Genomic DNA, 24030 nt, shown 5'->3' on the forward strand with positions numbered 1-24030 from the left:
AATTCTCCATTTAACAAACTCTGTTATTCTAATCACGTAACGACAACAACTCCTTTTCTAAAAAAAAAAAAATATGTTGAGATTTCTGGAATAATGACAATAATTAATCCTATTTTTAGCACGTATGAAAGTTGGATCTGCAGTGAAAAATATATAAATATCGAAATCCAGTATTGATGTTGGATTTTATTTAAAAATAAAAAACATTTCTATATAGAATCATTTACTTAAAAAACATTTCTATATAGAATCATTTCATATAGATCAAGGGGTGTGGAAGTTGGAGGACGAGGGGATTTTTTCGGTTAAGTCTTGTTATGTCAAGTTGGAAAGGATGTTGGTGGGTGAGGTGGAGTGGAGTATGGAAGAGTTGAAAGTTTTTGAGTATATTTGGAAAAGTAAAGTTCCTTTAAAAGGGATAGCTTTCTCTTGGAAACTTCTTTTAGATAGGATTCCTACTAGAAGAAATCTTGAAAGGCGTAATTGTTTACCTCCGGAAGTGTCTCCTTTGTGTGTGTTGTGTGGGAGAGTGGAAGAATCGGCTAACCACCTTTTCTTACATTGTTATTTTGCGAATATGGTGTGGGCAAGAGTAATTTGTTGGCTTGATTTCTCATTTATTACTCCTCCCAATTTGTTTGTGCATTGGGCGTGTTGGAGTATCGAAGGAAGTAACAAGAGGATTCGCAAAGGCCTATTGATTATTTGTCATGCAACTATTTGGGCCATTTGGCAAGCAAGAAACTTTAAGATTTTTCGTAATGAGGTGAAACATGTGGATGACCTTTTGTCGGAGATTGTCGTTAATTCGTGGCGGTGGAGTATGTCTAGGCTTAAGATGCAAACGTATCTCTTACGAATGGAAGTGGAATCCTCAAGAATGCCTCTTGAGGAAGTAATTGGTTTTGGAGCTGTGTGTGGAATTGCTTGTCTACTGGAGTTTTTTCTTTATGTCAGTTCGTGGTTTGTTGGAGCTTTCCTGCTGTCACCGTACATTCAGCACTGTGTTGGTCTCCAGGGGGCTGTTTTTGAAGCTTTGGTATGCTAGGATGGGACTAGAAGGAATGGGGGAACATGAAAGTCATCCTTAGGGACTAAGGGGGCTGTTTATGGGACTGATGTTAGTGGTTTTTTCCTCTGTCCTGTGTTGTATATGTTAGCATCAGGAGTAGCTCTTTGGCCTTGTTAGCTTGGAGCTTTATTTGGTGCAACGGTTTTTGGTGTCCGTATATATGTGGCATCTTTTGTTTGTAATGTTTTTCTTTGTTCAATCCGCGAGCAGTACAGTTTTTGTACGTCTCGACGAGAATAATATTAGTCGATTCAAAAAAATATAGATCAAACAACTTTGTTAGCCCATGCCCTGGATTGCTGCCTTAGACAATCTCTACAAGATATAGAGCACATAGAATGATAGAAAGATGTAAAGCATATGAATGAAGACACACAGACTGGTGTGAATTTGGCGATATGGCAAGCCCAAAAACCAAACGTAATATCTGCAATATAGCCACCAAAACAGGGGGAAAATTGTAACCTTACAACTGTGCTCACTAAATAGAGAAACTGTAAATTTTATGGAAAAAAAAAAAGGTTAAAAAACACGATGCAAAGACTCAATAACAGATCTAGGATTAAGCTTTTGATGTAGCTAAAATAATAGTATCAACAAAATTTGTTTAATAAAATTAAATATTATATAGTCCCTGTGAGCATAACTCAGTCGAAGGGAATGCATTATTATATACAGGGGTCGGGGTTCGAACTCCGAACACCCCACTTATTCATCTTGTAAAAGGTGAATTCTAACTACTTGACTAAAAAAATTAAATTAAATATTATATATTATTTCACCTAAAATAGTGGTTTTATTTGTCTAATTTTATTAGTCCATATTCATTTGTGAAATGAACTACCAACTTCCTTTAACATTTCATTCTTATAAAAACATATTTTATAAGTAAAAAAAATTTGAGAAAAATTTGGTGTGGCTATGACGACACCAAGACATAGAGTGGATCAGTCCATAGATAGCCATAATAGGGAAAACTTTGTCTTTGATAAAATGAAATGAGTTTATCTTAAAATACAGTAGTACAACAATGCCAACAAAGGACACCGTGAGTTTCATTTAATAACAAAACAAATGATACATAGAAGTAATAGTTCTCATTTGTAATGGTTGTTTAACAATCATGATTAATTAAAGTTTAATTAAATTTTTTATCCCTTAACTTGATTTTGGGCACACCCTAAAAGAGGTTTTAGAGGAAATTAGTTACCTTGATTTTTGAAGAGAGGCAATGTTTCTTCCATCTTCATTTCCTTCCTTTAAATCCTAACTTAACTCCAAGTCTTTATCTTAAGTGCTTTATTCTCTCTTCTAAAATCTTCATGAAATTTGCCCTCTTTATTACTCTACTCTATAGTTCTGATGAGAAATAGGTAAGGATGACAATTCAACCCTAGGCCGTTAGACACCTACAAAAAATACCTTCAATGTGCAGAATAAATATCCGTATTTATAGGTTTGGACTTGAGCTCATGTAATTACCCAAAAAATTTAATTGATATAGGTACGGGTTCAAACACTATAATGTCCACCCCGTCCCCAGCCTGCACATGTATAATATTATATATAATTTAAATTTATATACCATTAAAGTCAATTTATTGCAAAATATTTTACAAATATTTAAATATAAACGTAATCAATAGTTGTTGACGCTTCTTTCTCATAAGCAACCAATTGTTTTTGTTGTTGTCTTGTTTTTATCGTTAGTTAACTATGAGTACATACGGTTCCAAATACGAATTGTTGAATCATCTCTAAATTATTTGTTAACTTTTACGTTTTTTTGTTGTTTTTTATTGTCTTTTCGATATTAAAGTGCAGATAATGAGTGCGGGTACAAGAATTTATATGTCCATAAGGCATGGAGACAGGCAATATAAAATTGTTGTCCACGAGGGATGGCTCCGGTACATGTATTTTTTACAAATACGGGTATGAAGATGGGCATTATAGTACCCTATTCGTTGGGGGTCATTGCCGTCCCTAGAAATAGGTATATGATAAAGAGATTGTGTCATTGAAGTTTGGAAGATGTATGATGGAAGAGGTGGGGTGACATGCAAAAGGGGAAGATGAATATTCTTTTTCTTTCTTTTCTTCTTCTCTCACGTTTTTGTCATAGGGCAAGCAACGATGTAGTAAGCACAATTAAATTTGAATTAATGTCTCTTTGGGTGTGATGTTCTTTTATTTTTAGGAATATTTAGGTGAATTAGGATATTGTATACTTCATATTTGATTTTTATTTTATCCTTTGATATGTAACATGTTCTGTTTTTACAATTCCTTTACACAACCATATTTTTGTTGAAGCTCACCATGAGGTAAATATCTTTTGGTTGAGAAATGATATTTTAAGTACATTTCGTGGTTCTTTATTATACTTTTGTGAGAGCTATTTTAACTCAAGTTGCTTTTGTGTTATCTTAAGTGTGTAGACGATCACTATAAACTTTTGCAAATTTAATGACATTGGAAGTCATTGAATTGATCTAATTGAGTTATATGAGCGTAGTTAATTAATACTAGGATTCTAAGTTAGTATGAATAATTATCTGAGTTCATAAAATTCATAGATTAATTTTAATGAAACATGATTGTAGTTAATAGGAACCTAGAAATAGACTTACGTAGAAAACAATGGTAAATTTGTTGGCAAACACCATGTGTTCTGTTTGACAAAAATACGTGTTGATTTTGAAACAACACCACTTAAACTAACCTCATATGTTTAAGCCATGTTCGATTATTTGAAAATATATTTGGTTATTGCATCCCCTCCCATCATTGATGAAATAGTATGTAATTTGCGACAAAAATATGAAAAGAATGGAATATGGTATAAAAATCTAAATATGAAAAGACTTTTCGATTGGACCAAACAAACCAAGAACCAAACACCTATCTAACTTGGACGACCCTTCTAAAAAAAATATTGGAAACCAATATTTTTTTTCCTGCTAAACTTACTCATAATTGGGAAAATTGACAACAAGAGCTGAGTTGATGATTATTAACGATCCAAAAAAGTTCTTTTAGGTACACCTTCGTTGTAACCTTGGGAGACCATAAATATGCCTATATATATAATGAGCATTTCGGTAGTTATCTACAGGAGAAACAAAAGCGAAATTTAAAAAATACACTTCCGGTAGTTATCTACCGGAGTAACAAAATCGAAATTTTAAAAAAATACTTCTGGGAGTTATATACCGGAAGAACAAAATCGAATTTTTAAAAATGAAATTAAAAACAATTTTGTAATTTTGGGGGGCCTAAAGAGATATGTAGGGGGCCTAAAAAGAAACCTTCAACACAAATAAGCAGCTTCTTTCAAAGCCCACTCTAAATATGGGCCTAGTTAGCAACCCAGGTAAAGAACCAGGCCCAATACTCACCGAAAACCGCAAAAACCCTAGCTTTTGCAAAAACCCTTTTTCCCTGAATCACTATATAATCACAAAACCCCTTCATTTCCTCTTCCTCTTACGCCACACACACTTCCAAAACCCTAACATACTCATTACTCTCTCTCACTGTTTCCAATGGAGTTTTGGGGTAACTCATCTTTCTCCGTTCATTGTCTACCTTTCTTCGCTGAATAACGATGACTTGTTTTTATTGATTTTGTTTTCGTTGATTGTTTCATTGAGTTCTTTTTCTTGTAATTGCTCGTTAAATTAACCGAACTACTCTTGATTTTTGATTAATTTATCTTTAATCTGAAGTCTGTTATTGTTAATTTGAATGTGTTATTGTTAATTTGAACTCAGAACTTGTATTCACGTGTATTAGGGTTTGATTCATAGTTTTCTGATATACGTTGATTTCTGAATTAGGTGCTGAGGTTAAGGTTGGAGAAACTATCAAGATTGACCCATATGACCTTGATGCAGCTGCTATTCACATTTCTCAGGTTAGGGTTTTGTTGTTGATGATGTTGTGTTGTTATGTTCTATGTTGTGTTTTTGTAGGTTTACTAAATTTCTGGTTTGTTATTGTATAGGTTGCACTTGGTGAAGCAAAGAAAGACAAACCAAACGAGCCTGTGGTTATTTACCTCAAAGTTGGGGAACAAAAGCTTGTTTTGGGAACCCTAAACAGGGACAAAATTCCTCAGATTTCTCTTGATATTGTCCTTGAAAAGGAGTTTGAGCTATCTCACAATTCCAAAGCTGCTAGTGTTCATTTCTGTGGATACAAAGCTTTCTATGAAGATGATGAATATCCTTGATTTGTTATTATATAGTTTATTCATATTTTTAGATGATATTTTTCTAAGGTTGTAATAGTATGGTAGTGTATTTGCTGATCTGTTATTAAATTCATGTTAACCCAGATTAGTCTATTTGTCATCCTAGTGTTGCAATAATAGCCTAACGTGTATATTGACATCATTTTAATTTTTGTTTATATTTTTACTTGAAATTTAAATGTTTATATTTTTACTTGAAATTTAAAGTATATTTATTTAGAGTATAGTTTAGTTTGTTGCTATCCTAGGTGCCTTACAGATCTGTTATCTAAATGTGTAGTTAATGTTGTAATAGTTTACATTTTATATTGGCATCATCTTAATTTTTCCTTAACTATTGATGTGTTTTGGCTTGCACGAGTGAGGAAGGTGAAACTGGTGAGCCCTCTGAAATTTGTCATGCAATTGTTTTTAAGGTTAGATTAAGATTGTGTTGGTTGCTTAAACATAGTTGTATTGTCTTTGTTTTTAACAGATAGTGAAGATGAAGACATCCCATTGATTAACACAGAGCAGAATGGTATGGGTTTCCTCTTGGTCTGATTTTTTTTTTGTTGGTTGGGCTTGTTATTACTTTAGAATCTGTCAACTAAATAACCATTGTTCTTTTTAGGAAAACCAGAACCAAAAGCAGAGGAGAAAGTTTCTGAACCTAAAAAGGCTGATGCCAAGAATGCTGCACCTGTTAAACACGTGAAGGTTGTTGATCCAAAGGATGAGGAAGATGAAGATTCTGATGATGATTCTGATGAATCTGATGATGAAAATGGAAGCTCTGATGATGAGGTATTTAATCAATGTTTTGTTTAGTGGCATGTTGCTATAAGTTGTCCATTTTTGCTGGTAATGATGTCCTTCAGTCTTGATTATGCATGTCTGAGGTCCAATACATACACAATGTTGAAATGAGATACATTTGTTAAATGTGCTATTGGGTTATTATTTCGTGTTCTCAATTTAGGGAATTTTTTTTTATCATCTTCAGTAAATATATGTCCTCTTTATGCCTGTCTGAGGTCAACATTTATTAATTTTTTTATGTTGATAATTGTAGATGGAGAATGCTGATAGTGAAGATGATGATGAGAGTGATGAGGATGATGAGGAAGAGACTCCTGTGAAGAAGGTAATGGCACATTGCTATCATTGTTATTTTATTTGTTATAATTATTATGGTTACTACGGTGATTTGTGATAATCGTCTTTTTGTTTGAAGGTTGACCAGGGAAAGAAGAGGCCCAATGAATCTGCTTCAAAAACTCCAGTTTCTACCAAGAAATCAAAAAATGCTACTCCTGAGAAGACTGGTGAGACCAAGTTGTAATATATTTTGTGATAAATATATATTGGACAAGTGTTTTTTTTTTGCTTGTTGATTCGGTGTTAGATCGGTGTTAAATCCATTTGCACTAGTTCTTGCATTTTGTTGATGGATCATGGATTGATACTTGCGTTTGTATGCTGTATTGTTTATATCTCTCTACTATACACCAGTTAACTGTTGTTAAATTGTAGTATTGATTGAATGATGCATGTCAATGCTGAAATTGTAGTTGGTTTGCATCATGGATTCATGCTTGCATTTGCATGCTGTGTTGTTTATATCTTTATTTGTAAATTGTTACATTGTGTTAGATTTAAAGAAATGAATGTTTTATGTCAATGCTGAAAATGTAGCTTGTTTGCATCAAGGATTCATTCTAGCATTTGCATGCTGTATTGTTTATATCTTTAGTCTTTCTACTATACATCTGTAAACTGTTAAATTGTGTTAGATATTAAGGAAGCTAGACATATAGCTACTCCCCACCCTTAAATTGAAACATTGTTTGAATGTTGCATGTCAGACATGCTGAAATTTGAGGTCGTTTGCATAATTTATTCTCCATATATAGATATATATCCTTTTGTTGCACATCCTTAATTCGCGTTTAAATTTTTGTTAGATGGTAAGAAAGCTGGACATACAGCAACTCCTCACCCTAAGAAAGGTGGAAAGACTCCTAACAGTGATGCCAAAACTCCCAAGTCTGGAGGAGGACTCTCTTGCAGTAGTTGCAGCAAGTATGCTTTTAACAAAACCCGAAGCATATATTTATTACTTTTAGATGGGTTGTGATTGATTTTTAGATGGATTGTGATTGATGTTTCTTTTTTTGTTGTCTTCATTACCAGGACATTCAACTCTGAAACTGGACTGCAACAACATAGCAAGGCCAAGCATGCTGCTAAGTGAAGTTGCTCGCAATTGTAGTTTGTCGACAAATGGATGTAATTGTTTTTCATATGTAGTATGGTGAGTATCCTAAGGATGTTAGGTATCTGTCCTTGATTTTTGATCTAGTGAACATGAGGGAAAGTTTTGTGGTGATGACATGTTTTGGAAGCTGTTTGACTTTGATGGTTGAATTGATTGCCTAAATTCATTGCGTTTAGATTTTCTACTGTTTATTTTTGTTCTTATTTTAAATTTATGCCACTCGAGCTATATAGGCTATTTTGAATTATATTATTTTTTAAGAGGTTCTTTTGAAATTTCTATATTTAGCCCTTTAGAGAGTATCTAGAAACCTAGCGGAGTAAATTGGGCTATTTATGCCATTTTTTTGAAGTGTTGCTAATCTGAAACTGTCTCATGGTAATGTTTACTGAAATCCACGTTTTACTATTAATTTTTATCATGGTGAAAGCTGGTACTCCCTAATTATGGTAACACAATACCAATATCTAATAACTTAACTACTACTGTTTTTATAAAAATAAATTTGATACTGCTGCTTTTATAAAAAAAAAAATGTGATTCAATCTATGGTTTCTTATATGTATTTAGTGTTAGGAAGTTTAGTCTGAGTTTCAGTAATATTACCAATTACCATTAGTAACTTGATCAGTGTGATTTATTCTATGGCTTATATATATGTCTAGTCTCAGTTTTAGTAAAAATTTTCACAATTTGGATTATGTTTTCGTTGGATTTTATTGAAGATTTTTTAAACAATTCTAAAGTCCGCTGTTTAGTCTACCTTTTCAAAAAAAAAAAAAGTCTGCTGATTAGTTTATGGTGGGAAGTTTAAGCGTTAGTTCATTTTTGACCATTATTATTATATTAAAAATGAACACGTTTTATTATAGTATGTCAAACTATATGCCTTTTCACTTTGAGAGACATATTTTTACAATAGTCTGTCAACACTATCTATACATTGACCCAACACCACAAGTAGTTTGATTGTTCACATCGTTTGTTCATAAAATAATACTTCTGCGGTTCTGCCCCCCTGAGTATATGTTTTATTATGCTATGTATTCAAGCTTTCTAAGTCAATATCTCTAGTGAAAAATGTAATACACAATGTCTAGTGTCTACTTGGCATCTGACCTTATGTTTTCTGAGTACGCATCAATTGATTTGCGTTAAAAGCAGAATCTCCCAAAAAACACTGCCACAAGCTATCTTTAATCGACTCAATGGAGGATATTAAACAATGATTTAGAATTTATTAAACTTAATTTAATAGAAGAGGGTCTTCCTAGGATGATCAATCTAATAGAAGGTCTTCCTAGGATGATCAATCTCTTGAACAATGATTTACATTTATTTTAAAATTTTAAAATCATAAATATAAAAGAATATGTAACCCTTGTTCAAATTACTAGACAACGGTGCAAGGTCTGGGGGTTCAAACCCCGGACACCACCAAAAAAGACAGACAATGGTATATTATCAAGAATAAGACTATAGACAATCTTGTTATCAAAATGAGCTTTGTTCTAGCAGTGCCAAACCACCCAAATGACATGAATTAAACCAACGACGATAGACAATTTTGTGCATGAGTTTCAACAGATATGACAATTAAGAAATCAGTTCTCAGTTGTCTTAATAGCCTGGCCGTAGAGGTGGGATTTAGCCTGCACAAGCAAAAGACTTGTGCACAACACAAATTTATGCAAATGGTGGGCCCAAATCAAATCTGGACCGTTTATATATTATTATTTTAATGCCAACGGTTGAGATTTGTTTGGATTTGGGAATGGGTGACCTGCTGCCACAAATGGAGAGAGGGCATGTGGGTCCCACGCGGGACCCACTCCTTTGATTAAATCTGAATTTTATATTCCAATTTTTTTGTAGATTTTGTATTGGGCTTGGGCTTGACATATGTAGAGTTATATTTTATATATGGGCTGGCAAATTTAATTGTTTTGGCCCGGAAAAAAAAATGAAATATTTTTCTGCATAATTTTATTTGTTTGTTGACAGTTCAATTGAATTGAATATTGAAAAATCTGAAAATTAGTAGAAGTTGTTTTATTAAATTGGACGGTTGTAATTGGATTTGAATTTTTTGGGAAAAATAAATGGGAGAAATTATAAGATGAATAAATTGTGTGTTATATTTGGGTAATAAAATTGTTTTGGAAAAATTACAAGATAAAGAATTATGATGTTTTGGAAAAATAAATTGGAGAAATTATAAGATGTTTTGTTGGTATAACATAATATTAATAATGTTTATTTATACTGTGAGTCAATCACTACCAAAAAAAATATTGTAAGTCAATGATGAATGATTGAATTATGAGAAATTATGGTATCAGAAATTAAACATTGGAGTATTATTAAATGTACAATTAATAGAAGGAAATTATGTAGAAAGTAAACTATATTAATAATATCAAGATGTAACATTGAATTAACAAATAAGTAGATATTATTTTATTTGGAAATTAATATTTTTGTATGTTATCGAAAGAAATATTAGTTGACAATTTTAATACTAAAAAAAGTAAACTATAAGAGTTAATAGAAAGATAAAATGTCCGGAAAAAAAAAAAAGCAATGACAGGTGAGCACGACCGTGCTTTGTAATGACACGGTCGTGCTTAAAGTGACTGGAGTTGGATTTGAAAAAGTAGTGCAAGGTTCGCACGGCCGTGCTTTAAATAGGCACGGTCGTGCCTTAAACCACTGGTTGTTGCCTTGAAATTGTTATGGGACAGACGCACGCCCGTGCGTGTAATAACATGGTCGTGTGAGAAGGACAGAAAGTGACTGGTGTTTTGTCTGCAATAGGTGCACGACCGTGCTTGAATTAGACACGGTCGTGTGTGTATCAGCTGCCATATCCAGTAGAACCAACAATCATTAGTGAAATAAAAATGTGCACAACATACCAGAGCATGGCAATTACTAGCACGAGCCATGTGTTTTGTTAACATGCAAACAAGTTCAGAGCTAATATAATTTACAACATAATTATATTTGGATCATTGTTCACACAAAGCATTAAAGTTTATCATTCTAGACCGGGTGGAGGATAATGGAAGTTGAGTCGCTGCATCGTTTATGCAAGCATTCGTTTGATGCATGCAACCTCATCATACGTCCTGTCAGCCTTCGCCTCCATTCTTCGACGCCAATCATCATCGTCGTCTTTCATTCCAGTCGCAGGTTGTTGCTCCTCCCGGTAATCACCCATTTCTTCATCTCTGCCAGCCTGCTCTTTAGGTACCTGTGAATCTAAATCCATATAAAGCCAATTTGTTGGATTTGTTACGTCAGTTCTCGATGGATCTGGCAACAAGATTGAATCTTCGTCGAATACCAGCAATATAAATGTCTTGTTTTCCCCATCTAGATCCCTTACCATATGTATATTTTTACAGAAATTGATATCAATGACATAGTTCCCATCAATGCCAATTTCTTGTGTTGCAGTTCTCGCTCCCAGCTTCCATGCAATGAAACTTACCAATCCCCCTGCCACTATCTTACCTTTTGGTTGTGCCGCCACATATGCCAAATGGTCTAATAGGTAGTAGCCAGTGTTTACGGGACATTTGTTAACCATGGCCCATAAAAGGAATAGCTCATCAGACCTCACAGTTGCAGTTTCCGGCCTACCGAAAATGGTGCAGGCCATAACTCTATGCAAGTATTTGAAAACAGGGTTATGTATCATGCTGGCCTTGGCAGTTTTGCTTTTAAAACGGTTCCGGCCAGTTATTTTAAACCAAAACCCCTGTTTGTCAAAATGTCGATGCTTTTTATCATGAATGATCCCCGTGCTTTCGAAGCCCATTATGTCATTAAATTGAGTGAGGGACATGTTATATTCCACGTTGCCCAAACTAAATGAAACAGTGTGGTTTGGGTTTTTGTAATTGTCTGTATCATGAACAAAAGAGATGGTACTTAAAAATTCAAATGTACTAGTTTCGAAGGCGAAGTGTGTCTCGCCTACGAAATCTTTCCAGCCTACATTACTAATCAATGTCGTGACATTGTCCTCCATACCCAATGCCTGTAGAGCGGCTGAATCGGGGTACCTATTGGGTACAATGTCTCTGTTCACAAGCATACTGTACCTTACCTTTTCAGATTTGTCAAGAATAAGTCCCCTCTCATTGAGTCTACCCTGTTTCTGCGTTCCGGAAGAAGTGCTGCCAACATGAACACCCTTTCCTTTAGAAGCCATTTTTTCAAAATTTCTGTTCCTGTCGCAAACAAAAAGTAGTAACAATTTACATACATTAATTGTACACCCACATATGGCAGTACTAGTAACAACAATCAAAAAAGCCCCTTTTCTTTTGACTAGGGTTAAGGTTATGGGTACATTTACATTTACATTTACATAGAAACCCAAGATTCATAAGCAGAAAAAAAATGAAATAGTAGTATTTAACATTTCCTGATAACAATTAATCAGAAGCCCCATTTCCATATAAGAAACAAACAGGAGTAACAATACCCACCAATCAGAAACTCATTCTTAATAAGAATAATGAAAGCAAAAATAACCTAACAATCTCTATCAATGTAGTGTTTCAACATTCAATAAAAAGCAACCAACTGCATGAAATTAAGTAAAAGGAAAGAAAGAAATGGAGGTTAATTACCTAATAGTGAGTGTAGATTTCGAAAGGGGAAAACCTAAGGTTGATGATGGTGATGATTTCTGGCGCTGCAGGAGGAAGAAGAAGAAGGAATTATAATAAGAAGGAAGTAAAAGAAGAAGATTGAGGTAGGAGACACGTTTAAATGTTTTGGTGAGTTGGTGGAATTGTGGGTTGTTGACAAATCATTAATTTAATAAGAAAATGATTAAAATAAATGAAAACAAATCATTAGTATGAAAATCATCAAAACATAATTGATAAATGATTAAAAATAAGGGATGCACATTTAATTATGAAACGTTTCGAACACGACCGTGTGTAAGTATGACACGGTCGTGTGTATTTGTACTGGACTAAAAAAAAGGGAATTAATGGAAAGAAAAAAAAGTGGTTGTAGGGACTCGAACCCAAACCCTCAAACTTGGATTGACAAATCTGTAACCATTAAGCCACATGGGGCGTGTTCGTCAAGTAAACAAGTTCACATGTATATAATTGAGATTTTTTTAATTATTTTAAAGGCATGGTCGTGTTGTATATTGACATGGTCGTGCTGACATGTAAACTGAAAGGCACGGTCGTGTGTATACGTAACACGACCGTGCAAGAGTATATTGTTCTGTTTTAATCAAAGTTTTTAATACCATATTTTAAAAATGCAAAACAACAATGTCTCATACAGGCGTGTTCCCTTCCAATGATAGTAAGTTTAAGAGACTTACAGTGTTCAAAGTACCACAATAGCTATATAATTTTTGTTTTTTAATAGATTTTATTGTAATATCTATAGATTAAAGCCTAATTACATGTACCAAAATAAAAAAGCCTAATTACAAATAAAATGATTAAAACATAAATGATTAAATCATTATATTGACTGATCAAATAATTTTCTTATTAATGATTATATGAGGGTTTAATAAGTTTTTGGTCCATATAAATATAGTCTAGTATTCTCTGAAGTACTTTAGGTCAAAGAATAATGTCATTGCGGTTAGAGTTGTAAGTTGCTTCATTAGCCGGTGAACTATCTTCTTTTTAATGTGTATAAAAAATAGTTGTGATATTTATGTAGATTGAATTTATAAGTTAGTTTTGGCATTAGAAAAATATTATTATTAAATTAGATTTATGATGTAATTAACGTTAATTACAATAATAACGATAAAAAAGGTTTTAGTGCAATCCACGTAGTGAATATCTTGATTGATTAATTACCATCTGTCAACAGTGTAACAGTTGCAAGCTAGGGTAATTGATAACAAGAGTTTGAGTAGTCAATGAATGTTCATCCAAGTACTTTGACTTGAAGTTTCTTCCAGTTAGGGTAAGAGTTTCTAGTTTGATCGGTCTTGGTGACATCTTTGAACTAGTTTAGGTAGAGGAATCGTGCAGTTAAGGCGTGAGTTCTCTTTCGAACATTATGGTCGTTAGGGTTAGAGTTGTCGGCAAGATAGGTTGGTGAATAGTTTGATTAGGCATTAAACATTCATCGAAATACTTATCGTATATTATTCTACTTGTCGGGGTAAGAGTTGTGAGTTTGATCAGTCGTTCAAACATTGATGAAGTAGTTTAGGGAAAAGTGAATTGTCATTACTATGAGAGTTACAAGCTTGATTAGTCGGTAAATATTTTGATTAGTTATTGAACAGTTATCCAAGTAATCTTTGTAGTAGTGTAGGTCTAAGAAAATTGTCATTAGGGTGAGAGTTACAAGCTTGATTAGTCGATAAAGTGTTTTATTAGTCATTGAACTTTGACCCAAGTACTTTGACTCCAAGATTATTTTAGGTTAACCTAAAAATTTTGAGTTTGATTAGTCGTTGAGAAGTCTTTGTAGTAGTTTAGGTCAAAGAATCTTGTCATTAGGGTTAGAATTGTCATTAGGGTTAGAGTTGTAAGCTTGATTAGTCGATAAATAGTTTGATTAGTCGTTGAACATTCATCCAACTACTTTGACTACAAGATTCATCACCCGTTTTGAGGTCTTTGTAGTAGTTTAGGTCAAAGAATATTGTCATTAGGGTTGGAGTTGTAAGATTGGTTAGTCGATAAAAAGTTTGATTAGTCCTTGAACGTTCATCCAACTACTTTGACTCCAAGATTCTTTCAGTTAGAGTAAGAATCTTGAGTTTCATCACTCGTTTTGAGGTCTTTTTAGTAGTTTAGGTCAATGAATATTGTCATTAGGATAAGAGTTGTGAGTTTCATCACTCGTTTTGTGGTCTTTCTACTAGGGTTGGAATTTATTTGTTCTTCCTTTTCAAAATCATAATTTTTCTAATTTTCACAATTTTGTTCCTTTTACTAAGGTTGGACTTTATTTTATCTTCCTTTTCAAATTCATCATTTTTTTTTAAATTTCCACAATTTTGTTTCTTCTATTAGGATTGGACTTTATTTGATATTCATTTTCAAATTCATCATTTTTCTAATTTTCACAATTATTTTTCTTCTATTTGGGTTGGATTTTATTTGATCTTCTTTTTAAAATTCATCATAGTAAGTTATAAGTGAGATTCGTTTATTAGACATGTCAAGTCAGTCTATCTGTGTAATGTTCCAGAAACATGCTAGTAATAGTTTGGAAAACGATGCTTTGAGACACTTATACACGTTAACGAAAATTTAATTTTCTGTCATACTGTGTTTATAACTTATGGACATGTCAGAAGCTCTAATAACAGTTCAATTGCATGTCATAACATACTACCAAGGGAGCAATATAGTTTTTCGTGTTTTATTTATGGACTTATGTTCCAATGAAGTTAACCTCATAACTTATTTAAAGCTTATACAAGTCCTCAAAACCCTAAATTGGTTGGTTTTAGCAGATATTTTGTCAAATTGGTCTGCTTAAAAATGTTTTGAAATTGACTTCTCTCATAGGAAGGGGGAAATTTATAGGACATTCATACACCACAAAGGTATACCTTACCCTAGAATTCCTTAGTACCTTGTGTTTTAGAAAAGATAAAGATAATGTTGATGACCCACAACACAACAATGTGTCATTTAGCCTGGATAACCGTGAATTTAGCATGTCACTAACTGAATTTTGTGAACGGATGGGGTTCGCAAGCACGGGACTCATCCACGATTCTCATAACCCGAACAATAAGCCTGAGAATTATGATCCTGATGAGTTTTGGCATCAAATAACTGGAATGAGGAAATTTGTGCCTAAATCTGCTAAGGCTAGTTCCATCCACAACCCTGTTTTCCGCTACATTCACAGGGTTATGGTTTGCTCCATCTTCGGTCGAAAGGAAACGGGGACGGTTAGGACCGATGAATTGTTCATATTATGGGCTATGGTCAACAAGCAACAAGTAAACACAGGTTACTATCTTTTAAGCCATATGGCGTCTGTTGCGACACAGGACAGTGGTAAGATTGTGGTGGGGGGACCGATAGAGTTCATGGCCAAGAGGTTAAATATTAAATTGTATCGTGATGAACATCCACTTCATGGTTGCAATGGAATCAATATTGACACACTGATTCAAATGAAAATGATTAAGGATGTGAGTGGGGGGAAGAGAGAACAATTTCAATTGAGGGTTGCGAACCATGACTCATTTCTATTGCCAAATCCTGATAGGACTGACACATCAAATTAAGAAAATTGGATTTATTCCGATTTAGGTACAGAAGTTCCTGCAGAGCAGCATGATGGAGATGACGTACAGGCTGATGACCAGGAGGAAGACTAACCGCTGTCGGAGGTTCAAGATGACCATGATAGGCGTGCAAGGATAGAGGCTGAGGTTCAAGGGACAATTGCCGACCTTCAACAGATGAGGATGGAGCATCAAAGGCATTATCAAGAGGAGCAGGAATGGCGTTGAATGATGATGGCTGAGGTGCAGCAGATGAGGCAGGACAACCAAACGCAACAACATATGCTCAACCTAATGATGCAGGACCTAAACATTGAATACCAACCTCCAGGTGGATTCTAATGTTGGGAATCTGTGTTCGTGACTTACGGAGTAGGGAGGATAGGTTTTTTGCTTGCTAATGCTTCTTGGATGATTGCTACTGGTTCTTTTATTTAAGTTTCTTTCTTCGACTTATGGAACTGTTATGTTGGGTTATTTTGAACTTGCTAATGCTACTTTTGTTTACGTTTCTTTCATCAACTACTGGTACTGTTATATTGGGTTCTATTTGAATTTTGTATAAGTTTCTTTGAACATGCACTATCAAAAATTCTGTTCAAAACTTAATTGTGTTCAATTTAAGTTTGTTTAAGTTCATATGTAAATCTTTGTCGGTGTCATAATCTATAATTCTGTTCAGGTTGTATTGTAAATGATTCCAAATTGTATGTGGTATTATTTACGTCTGTGGTAAGGAAATACAATTTGAGCATGCTGTGGTGACAACTTTGTAAAAAATCATGTAGCACGACCGTGCCCAATTTACACACGATCGTGTGTATTCCATTCACATTACTAACTAATGACCAGATTGTAATGACACAACCGTGCCAAATATGAACACGGTCGTGCTTGATTATCACCTATAAATTTCATTAGCATCAGTACTCATAAGCACGACCGTGCTAAAATATCACACGGGCGTGCCTTCTATTCCCATTCTGGATCAACTTAGAACATAGTATGTTGACACGACCATGCCCAATTTACACACGATCGTGTGTATTCCATTCACATTACTAACTAATGACCAGATTGTAATGACACGACCGTGCCAAATATGAACACGGTCGTGCTTGATTATCACCTATAAATTTCATTAGCATCAGTACTCATAAGCACGACCGTGCTAAACTATCACACGGGCGTGCCTTCTATTCCCATTCTGGATCCACTTAGAACATAGTATATTGACACGACCGTGTCACTTTCAAACACGCCCGTGCTCATTACGAATGTAAAAAGTTTCCTTCAGCACGCCTGTGTCGTTTGTGTCCAAGGTCGTGCTCATAACCCAGTACACATATTAACTACTAATTGCTTAACAATAGAGGTGGCGCAGGCAATTAGACACATCCCAACGAACAACGTTTTACACAAACCTTCAAATATTCACGAAATACTTTGATATCGTGTACATATTAAACAATCCACATCAAATTAGACAGGTTCCAACAACATAATATCACAAATTAATAAAAATGCATAAGTTCACGCCTAAATACACGCAAAACAACAATCAATTTAAACAAACAACAGGTCACTAACATCTTCGTCGAAGGGTCATCATACACCATTCTCCGGTTCATCAGTTACGAACATCTTCAACGCAACATCATACTTCAAAATTCATCGTGCTCCTCCAATCTTCAATTTTAGTTCAAATCCTACGTTGTTCGAACAATAATAAATTACTTACAATGTTGACGCTAATATCACCATTTAACTTTTAAACAATAGAAACTTCAAACATTAGATAATAACGGCTTCACACTTACCATGGGTGTGTTCCAATCTTCCGAGTCTTCATCATACCCTTGATCATCATTGATATGTGATGAATGATTCTGTGACTATACATTAAAGTCTTCTCGTAGACGATAGGACTGCTGGTTGTGACCCTTACATCCACATATGCCACATTTCGGCGAACTCCGCTTTTTATTTCCACTTACATTACGAGATGACGACGCAGCTGCTGCTCCACCTCTTTTCTTAAGCCGTTGCGGATTACCTAAACTTTTTTCTGTCACTGAACCGACCACGGGCAATTCATCAACTTCACCCCTGCTTAATGATTCCAATGTTTCGGTGTGTTTTTCAACCATTTCCATGGTTTTGTGTATATATTCAGGATCTCCACACTTCAACACGGCATTGGCCATCCTCTTACATCGCTCCACAAACATCACATACGTAGTTACAAATGCAGGATCACGGTGACTTGAACTATTAGCATTTTGAGCATTGATTCCATCTTTAGCACGTTTGGTCCATCGTTCCATCACGAGACATTCTGGCAGTACAACAATGTTCAAATGCACTAGAACATGTAAGATATGTTCACAAGGAATACCAAATGTCTCAAATCTTTTGCATGAACATTTAAATGTCAACCGTTCTTGGCAAAATGTCACGATCCAATGAATATCATTCTTAGGGTATTTGAAAACATTATAGGTAAAAATGGAACCACTACGCACATCACCTTCGACTTTGCACCGACAAGATCTCTCCAATACGGGCCTAAACTGTTTAAACAGTGACCTTGTATAAATTTTTGAAGCTGACTTCTCTAATTTTTTGTGCTGAGTTTGCAAAACGGGTTCACCAAAAGAAGATGCATAATCCGCCTCAATTTCTCTGTATCTAACATAATTCAGCCACCGCAAAAGATGCTGTAAAAAATCCACCAAATTCGACAAGACGGTAACATATTTTCCAAATTCAGAGTGAAGACCTTCACACCTTGAGGTTGTTCTGAAACCAGCATAAAATCTACCACGGATATAGGCAGTTGACCATTGCTCCCGCTTCTCTTACAGCTCACGAATCCACTTATTATTTTCCAACCCAAACTCTGCAACCAACAAATCCCACATAGTTTCAAACTCTTCAATATCAAAATCACCGAGCATATACACCGTTTGAACTTCGGGACAAATTTTGGATTTTTTATATTGCTCGTTGCATTTCTAGCCAAGTGCCAGGCACACAAACGGTGATGAGCATGTGGAAATACTATTCTAATTGCATTTCTCATTGATAGATCTCCGTCAGTTATAACTGACACAGGTGCCTTCCCGCCCATTGCCTTAAGAAATTGTTGCAGCAGCCACACGTAAGTGTCCTCAGTTTCATCACCAACAATCGCACTACCGAATATGACACTTTGATTATGATGGTTCACACCGGAAAAAATAACTAACGATGTGTTGTACTTAATTTTTCGATATGTAGCATCAATTGCCAAAACATCTCCAAACACCGAGTAGTCCATACGGCTAACCCCATCACACCAAAATAAATGTCGAAGTGTTCCATCCTCTTTAACTGTGTGCCTCCAAAACATCATATCATCTGTACTACACAAACCCTTAAGGAAATCAATTGCATCCTCTGCATCTGTACTCTTCCTCTCCCTGTTCTTGAATTGCTCGTTGTACATGTCTCTTCTTGTATATCCAAGATTTTTAAATCCACCAGCCTGTGAAGCAAAAAAACCATAGATGCGTGACGTAGGAATGCCAACTTTCCTCATCATTTTCATTTGGTATTTGTCATAATCGCTCATCTTCCTATGTGCAGGTAGCATTCCCTGATACTTCCCATCCAAAAAGGTGTGATTGTGAATATCGTCAATTGATTTTATGTACCATCAACCGCTACCAGCGTCAACGTGTACTTGAATTTTTGCCATGCAACCACACCTACTAGTTGGCTTCTGCTCTCTTTTCCTATCGGCGGCATTACTTTCAACCTTGTAACCTTCTCTATGACAAACAAAGGTTTGTTGAACAACATCGCCATCCCTGTTCTTAACAACACAGCTTTTTCTACCAGAAAATCCACGTACACAACCGTACAAATTGTAAAACTTGAATGCAACTAAACGATCCTGAAAATGGTACCTCATGATTTCATCCGACCCTATTTCCTTAAAATTAATTCTGTCAAGGTCAGCCATGCAATCAACCGCCGTTTCATCGTCAAAGTTGCACCCATACAACGAACTGTACATGTCTTCGACATCTTCATCCGAGGAACATACATCACTCTCCGAACGAGAGCTATTGTCCATGTCCTGTACAATAAAAATTGCAAAATAACTTAGTAATTGACAATCCTCGGATCAAAATTACACTACGATTTTCGCTAACTTCAAAAATAATTTACACAATAATGTAATCACATCAACATACCTCTACCTCTGAACCTTCCGCATTAAGGTTGCATCCCCCAGTTATGTCGCTTACATTGGGAATTCCGAAAATTTCTAGAATTTCATGAATATCCATCTTCCTGTTCATCATACATACATGGATTTAAATAATCACAATCACAAATTCACCAAAATACGCACTACCTTTACATGAACAAAATTGCAGGAACCAGACAAATACAACACTACATAGCAATACTAGCAGAAAGCAAAAACAATTACTTCCAAGATGTCAGGCACGACCGTGTCTATAATCAGCACGACCGAGCTCCAAAACATTCAAAATTTTAACTTCATGCATGGAATTTTGGCACGACCGTGTCATTAAAACGCACGACCGTGCTCGATTGCAGTTCAAAATCTGTCTCAAAAAACCTAGCCTAAACCAACCATATTTACTTCCATTAGGACAAGCACGACCGTGTCATTATTGAGCACGATCGTCATGGTGATGGTAAACAAAATGCATCCAATCTCCAGTGAGTTTAAGCACGGTCGTGTGTAAATTAAGCACGACCATGCACAACACCATCTCACAAACTTGGTGTTGCAGCCATTGTTGGCTTCTTACCCTCTTTCATTGACCAAAAACTAACTCAAAAATTCATTATTTATTCTTTCAGTTATGGTATCTTAGAATCTTATATTCGCCAACAACACTACTACTATACAACAACCATATATCATAAAAAAAACATTTAAAATGATAAACAAAGTTTTATTCATACCTTTATGTTGAAAATGAATCTAGATCTATAAACAAAACTAAGCTGCAATTTCCAGATCAATAAAGGAAAGTGAAATAATGTTGAACTATTTTGTTGATGGAGAAGAACTTTAAGTTAAGCATGAAGGAGAAAGCATATCTGGAAACTTTAAGTTAAGCATGAAGGAGAAAGCATATCTGGAAATATCAAGAGCATGGGTGGCTATGGAGATGAAGAAGCATGTTAAGCATGAAGGAGAAGGGAAACAAAGCTCAAAATGAGTTTTAGGGTGGTGTTTCACGTGTGAAGCTAAGGAAAATCTGAATTACTACTCTACATGTTTCAATTTTAGTATATGGGGTTTACAAGTAATTGCTGATAACTGGTGGTTTTTTAGGGGGGTGTGAGCAGCATAAACAATAAATGGAATAGTTTATAATATAATATGTTACATTAAAATATTCCAGCAGGTAAAAAGTGGTTTTTTTACCGCCAGCTGTCCTTAATATTTTCCCTTGTGCATGTGCACAAGTCTTTTGCTTGTGCAGGCTAAATGGCACCGGCAGTAGAGGCTACACATAGAGAATTGGTCATTTGACATAGGAACCAAGGAAACATATAGCAAAAGTTTCCACATCTATACAAATTCAAATATGAATTTAGTCTAACGGAGATTTTTTTGTAATGTGCCGATATGACACCTTCATTTTTTTCTAATATACTTCATACATTTTTTATATGTTTTTTTTTTTTTAATTCAATTTGGGACGTGTTTTGGGACGTGTTAATATTTTTTCCATTTACTTGGTCTTTTATTAGAGTAAATATAAACATTTATATTTATCTAGACTCTCTCATAACCCAAATTACTAATAAGTGGGATGTTTAGAAAACTTTATTATTTTACTATTAATTAACTAACATAATATTTAGGGCTTTATGGTTTAAGTTCCCAAAATTAGTTTTAAGTACTATCCTAAGTAAATAAAATCAAACGAGGTCATGCCTGAATTTCTTGATATGTATTAGAACAAAGACTCATACTTCATCTCATAACTAATTGTTTTATTTCCTTGAACAAGACAAAACACCAATTGATCTACTCGTGCAATTTCTACATTGGATATCCATTAACTTTGATTCTATTAGCTTTTCTGAACAAAGAAAAAACTATAATCATATAGTACTATAAATAAATTTATAAATAAGTGTGTTGTCACCTCTTCAAAATATCATTTCTACATTGTTTTCCATAACTTCAAACTACTATTTCTCTTTCGAAATTTTCCCCATGTCTATCATGAAAAACATATATAAATGTGATGGGGCTATGAGTTGGCTTCTCCCAAAAGAAGAAATAAAATGTGACAATTTAATGTACCTAAGAGACATTTATAATAATATTGATTTTTTATACAAAATTTATAATAATATTGGTTATATGAATGGCTTCTTGCAAATAGTGGTTTAAATGTGGCGCTTTAATGTACCTAAGAGACCCTAATATACCAATTTAATTAAATTAAAAAAGCATGAGTTGTTTTACTTATAAAGTAATCATACAGTGGTTTTTTTTTGTTAGATGCAAATTAAGGATACAAAAAATGGCAGCAACTTTAAAAAATGTTTATGCTTTCATCATCTTGCTATCTCTAATTCTGGTTGTAACTGGCCAACACAGTAAGTACATTTCCACACACATTTCAATGCTTCTTATTAATCATATATAAAATATCTCATCCCCTTCTAGTAACATTCATTTATTCTTCATTGAAATACAGGTTTTCGCCCTTGCAACACTTATGAAGATTGTTTAGATGATGAATGTCTAAATCGTAGAACTCAGTTTTGTTTTGACAAAACATGTTTCTGCTTGTAAGCATAACAATTACGTTAAAAACCCACTATATTACGTCATTTTTTTTATAAGAACACTACAAAAATTACGGGTATTATGAAAAGTTGTTGGAGTATTCCCTCCGTTCTAAACTATATGTCATTCTAGCAAAATTTGTTTGTTTTCACAACTGTTTGTGAAGTGAAATTATGATTCAAGATGTTAATGAATTATTCTATTTTCATCAATATTTATCATGATATATACCGATACAATTTCTTCTCTCACTTTTGTGCAAAGTTAACAATCAAGATAAACATAAAATTCGAAAGTTTTTTTTTAATGGATTTTCCAACCTGATTATACATAAGAATTTTTTATTTTTATTTTCCACAATGGGAGAATTTGATCCGCATTTCGGATTTTGAGTTGGGGTCAGTGAAAGATTAAAAAAAAACCCTCATCAATTGTTGGGGAAATTTCTTACTCCATCAACGGTCTAACTCACGTAACACGAAAATGAGCAAAAACAAAAAGGAAAACAACAATTTTATAATAAAAATAGAGGCGTCACTTCGAAAATCATGACGGGTTTGGTTTTTTTTGGGCAGGGGGTCCATATCCTGTGACCACGTATAAGGACATGCAATTGAATGTGACCCTAGTGGCTCTTCATGTTATGGTGTTCTACTACAAGGCATGGATAAGCAATTTGCAAAGAATATTAACCACAAAAGCAATTATGTATGAAGTATGTAGCTATTCTAAAACAGTATATCAAGGGATTGGTAAGAAATAGCGAATGATAGATAAACTAGTTGATAGTGAATGAATTTATTTACAATCCTACAAAATAAATAAGCTAGTCAATAATAGATAAACTATCTGTTAAATTTGATGCATTTGATAAGATTGACGATTAAGCAATTTTTTTTTTGGTGGTGACCGAGGTTTGAACCCCAGCCTTTGCATATATTATGCGTTGTCCTTACCAACTGAGCTAAGCTCACGTGGACACGATTAAGCAATTTTTTTTTTGAAAGAACGATTAAGCAAACTTAAATATATATAAATATAAAATAACATAAAAGACCTCTCACATTTATGTTATTTTGAAAATATGAGAGGGAACGATTAAGCAAACTTAAATAATCCTTTTTTGAAAGAAACTTAAGCAAACTTAAAGAACGATTAAGCAAAAAAAAAACAATGGAGAGAGAAAATATGAGAGGGAACGATTAAGCAAACTTAAATAATCCTCTCATAATCCTTTTTTTTTTGAAAGAACGATTAAGCAAACTTAAATATATAATAATTAAGATAATGAGAGGGAAAAATGAGAGAAAATATGACCCTTTAT

At 34.3% G+C, this 24030-nt stretch overlaps 3 protein-coding genes and 1 long non-coding RNA gene across 5 annotated transcripts; 2 read left to right on the forward strand and 2 right to left on the reverse strand.

The window, feature by feature from the left end:
• The first annotated feature begins 4563 nt into the window (after positions 1 to 4563).
• LOC146950151 (histone deacetylase HDT1-like) lies at positions 4564 to 7781 on the forward strand. Its single transcript, XM_085746103.1, has 10 exons — positions 4564 to 4633; positions 4915 to 4991; positions 5082 to 5299; positions 5689 to 5708; positions 5806 to 5850; positions 5944 to 6116; positions 6385 to 6456; positions 6547 to 6637; positions 7277 to 7394; positions 7506 to 7781. The coding sequence occupies exons 1-10, from the start codon at positions 4621 to 4623 to the stop codon at positions 7564 to 7566; spliced, it is 888 nt and encodes a 295-aa protein (XP_085602229.1). The 5' UTR covers positions 4564 to 4620; the 3' UTR covers positions 7567 to 7781.
• A 4419-nt stretch (positions 7782 to 12200) lies between these two features.
• LOC146950152 (uncharacterized) lies at positions 12201 to 22173 on the reverse strand. 2 transcript variants are annotated; one of them, XM_085746106.1, is made up of 4 exons: positions 22054 to 22173; positions 20107 to 20206; positions 19816 to 19988; positions 12201 to 12301 (listed from the first exon to the last, which is right to left on the reverse strand). In XM_085746106.1, exons 2-4 carry the CDS (start codon positions 20200 to 20202, stop codon positions 12271 to 12273), a joined length of 300 nt encoding a protein of 99 aa, XP_085602232.1. In that variant the 5' UTR covers positions 20203 to 20206; positions 22054 to 22173; the 3' UTR covers positions 12201 to 12270. The 2 variants fall into 2 exon arrangements, with proteins under 2 accessions (XP_085602232.1, XP_085602231.1); XM_085746105.1 differs by lacking the exon at positions 12201 to 12301 and having other exon boundaries at positions 19432 to 19988.
• Positions 17438 to 19499, reverse strand: LOC146950153 (protein FAR1-RELATED SEQUENCE 5-like). Its single transcript, XM_085747696.1, has 3 exons — positions 18905 to 19499; positions 17683 to 18722; positions 17438 to 17571 (listed from the first exon to the last, which is right to left on the reverse strand). Exons 1-2 carry the CDS (start codon positions 19497 to 19499, stop codon positions 17758 to 17760), a joined length of 1560 nt encoding a protein of 519 aa, XP_085603822.1. The 3' UTR covers positions 17438 to 17571; positions 17683 to 17757.
• A 210-nt stretch (positions 22174 to 22383) lies between the features above and the next one.
• Positions 22384 to 22825, forward strand: LOC146950154 (uncharacterized). Its single transcript, XR_015027449.1, has 2 exons — positions 22384 to 22513; positions 22615 to 22825. It is a non-coding gene; the product is annotated as an uncharacterized LOC146950154 (long non-coding RNA).
• Positions 22826 to 24030: the final 1205 nt, after the last annotated feature.

Source organism: Medicago sativa, chromosome 2 (genome assembly GCF_051527215.1).
Source record: "Medicago sativa cultivar Bolivia chromosome 2, Bolivia_mono, whole genome shotgun sequence".
Classification (NCBI taxonomy): Eukaryota; Viridiplantae; Streptophyta; class Magnoliopsida; order Fabales; family Fabaceae; genus Medicago; species Medicago sativa.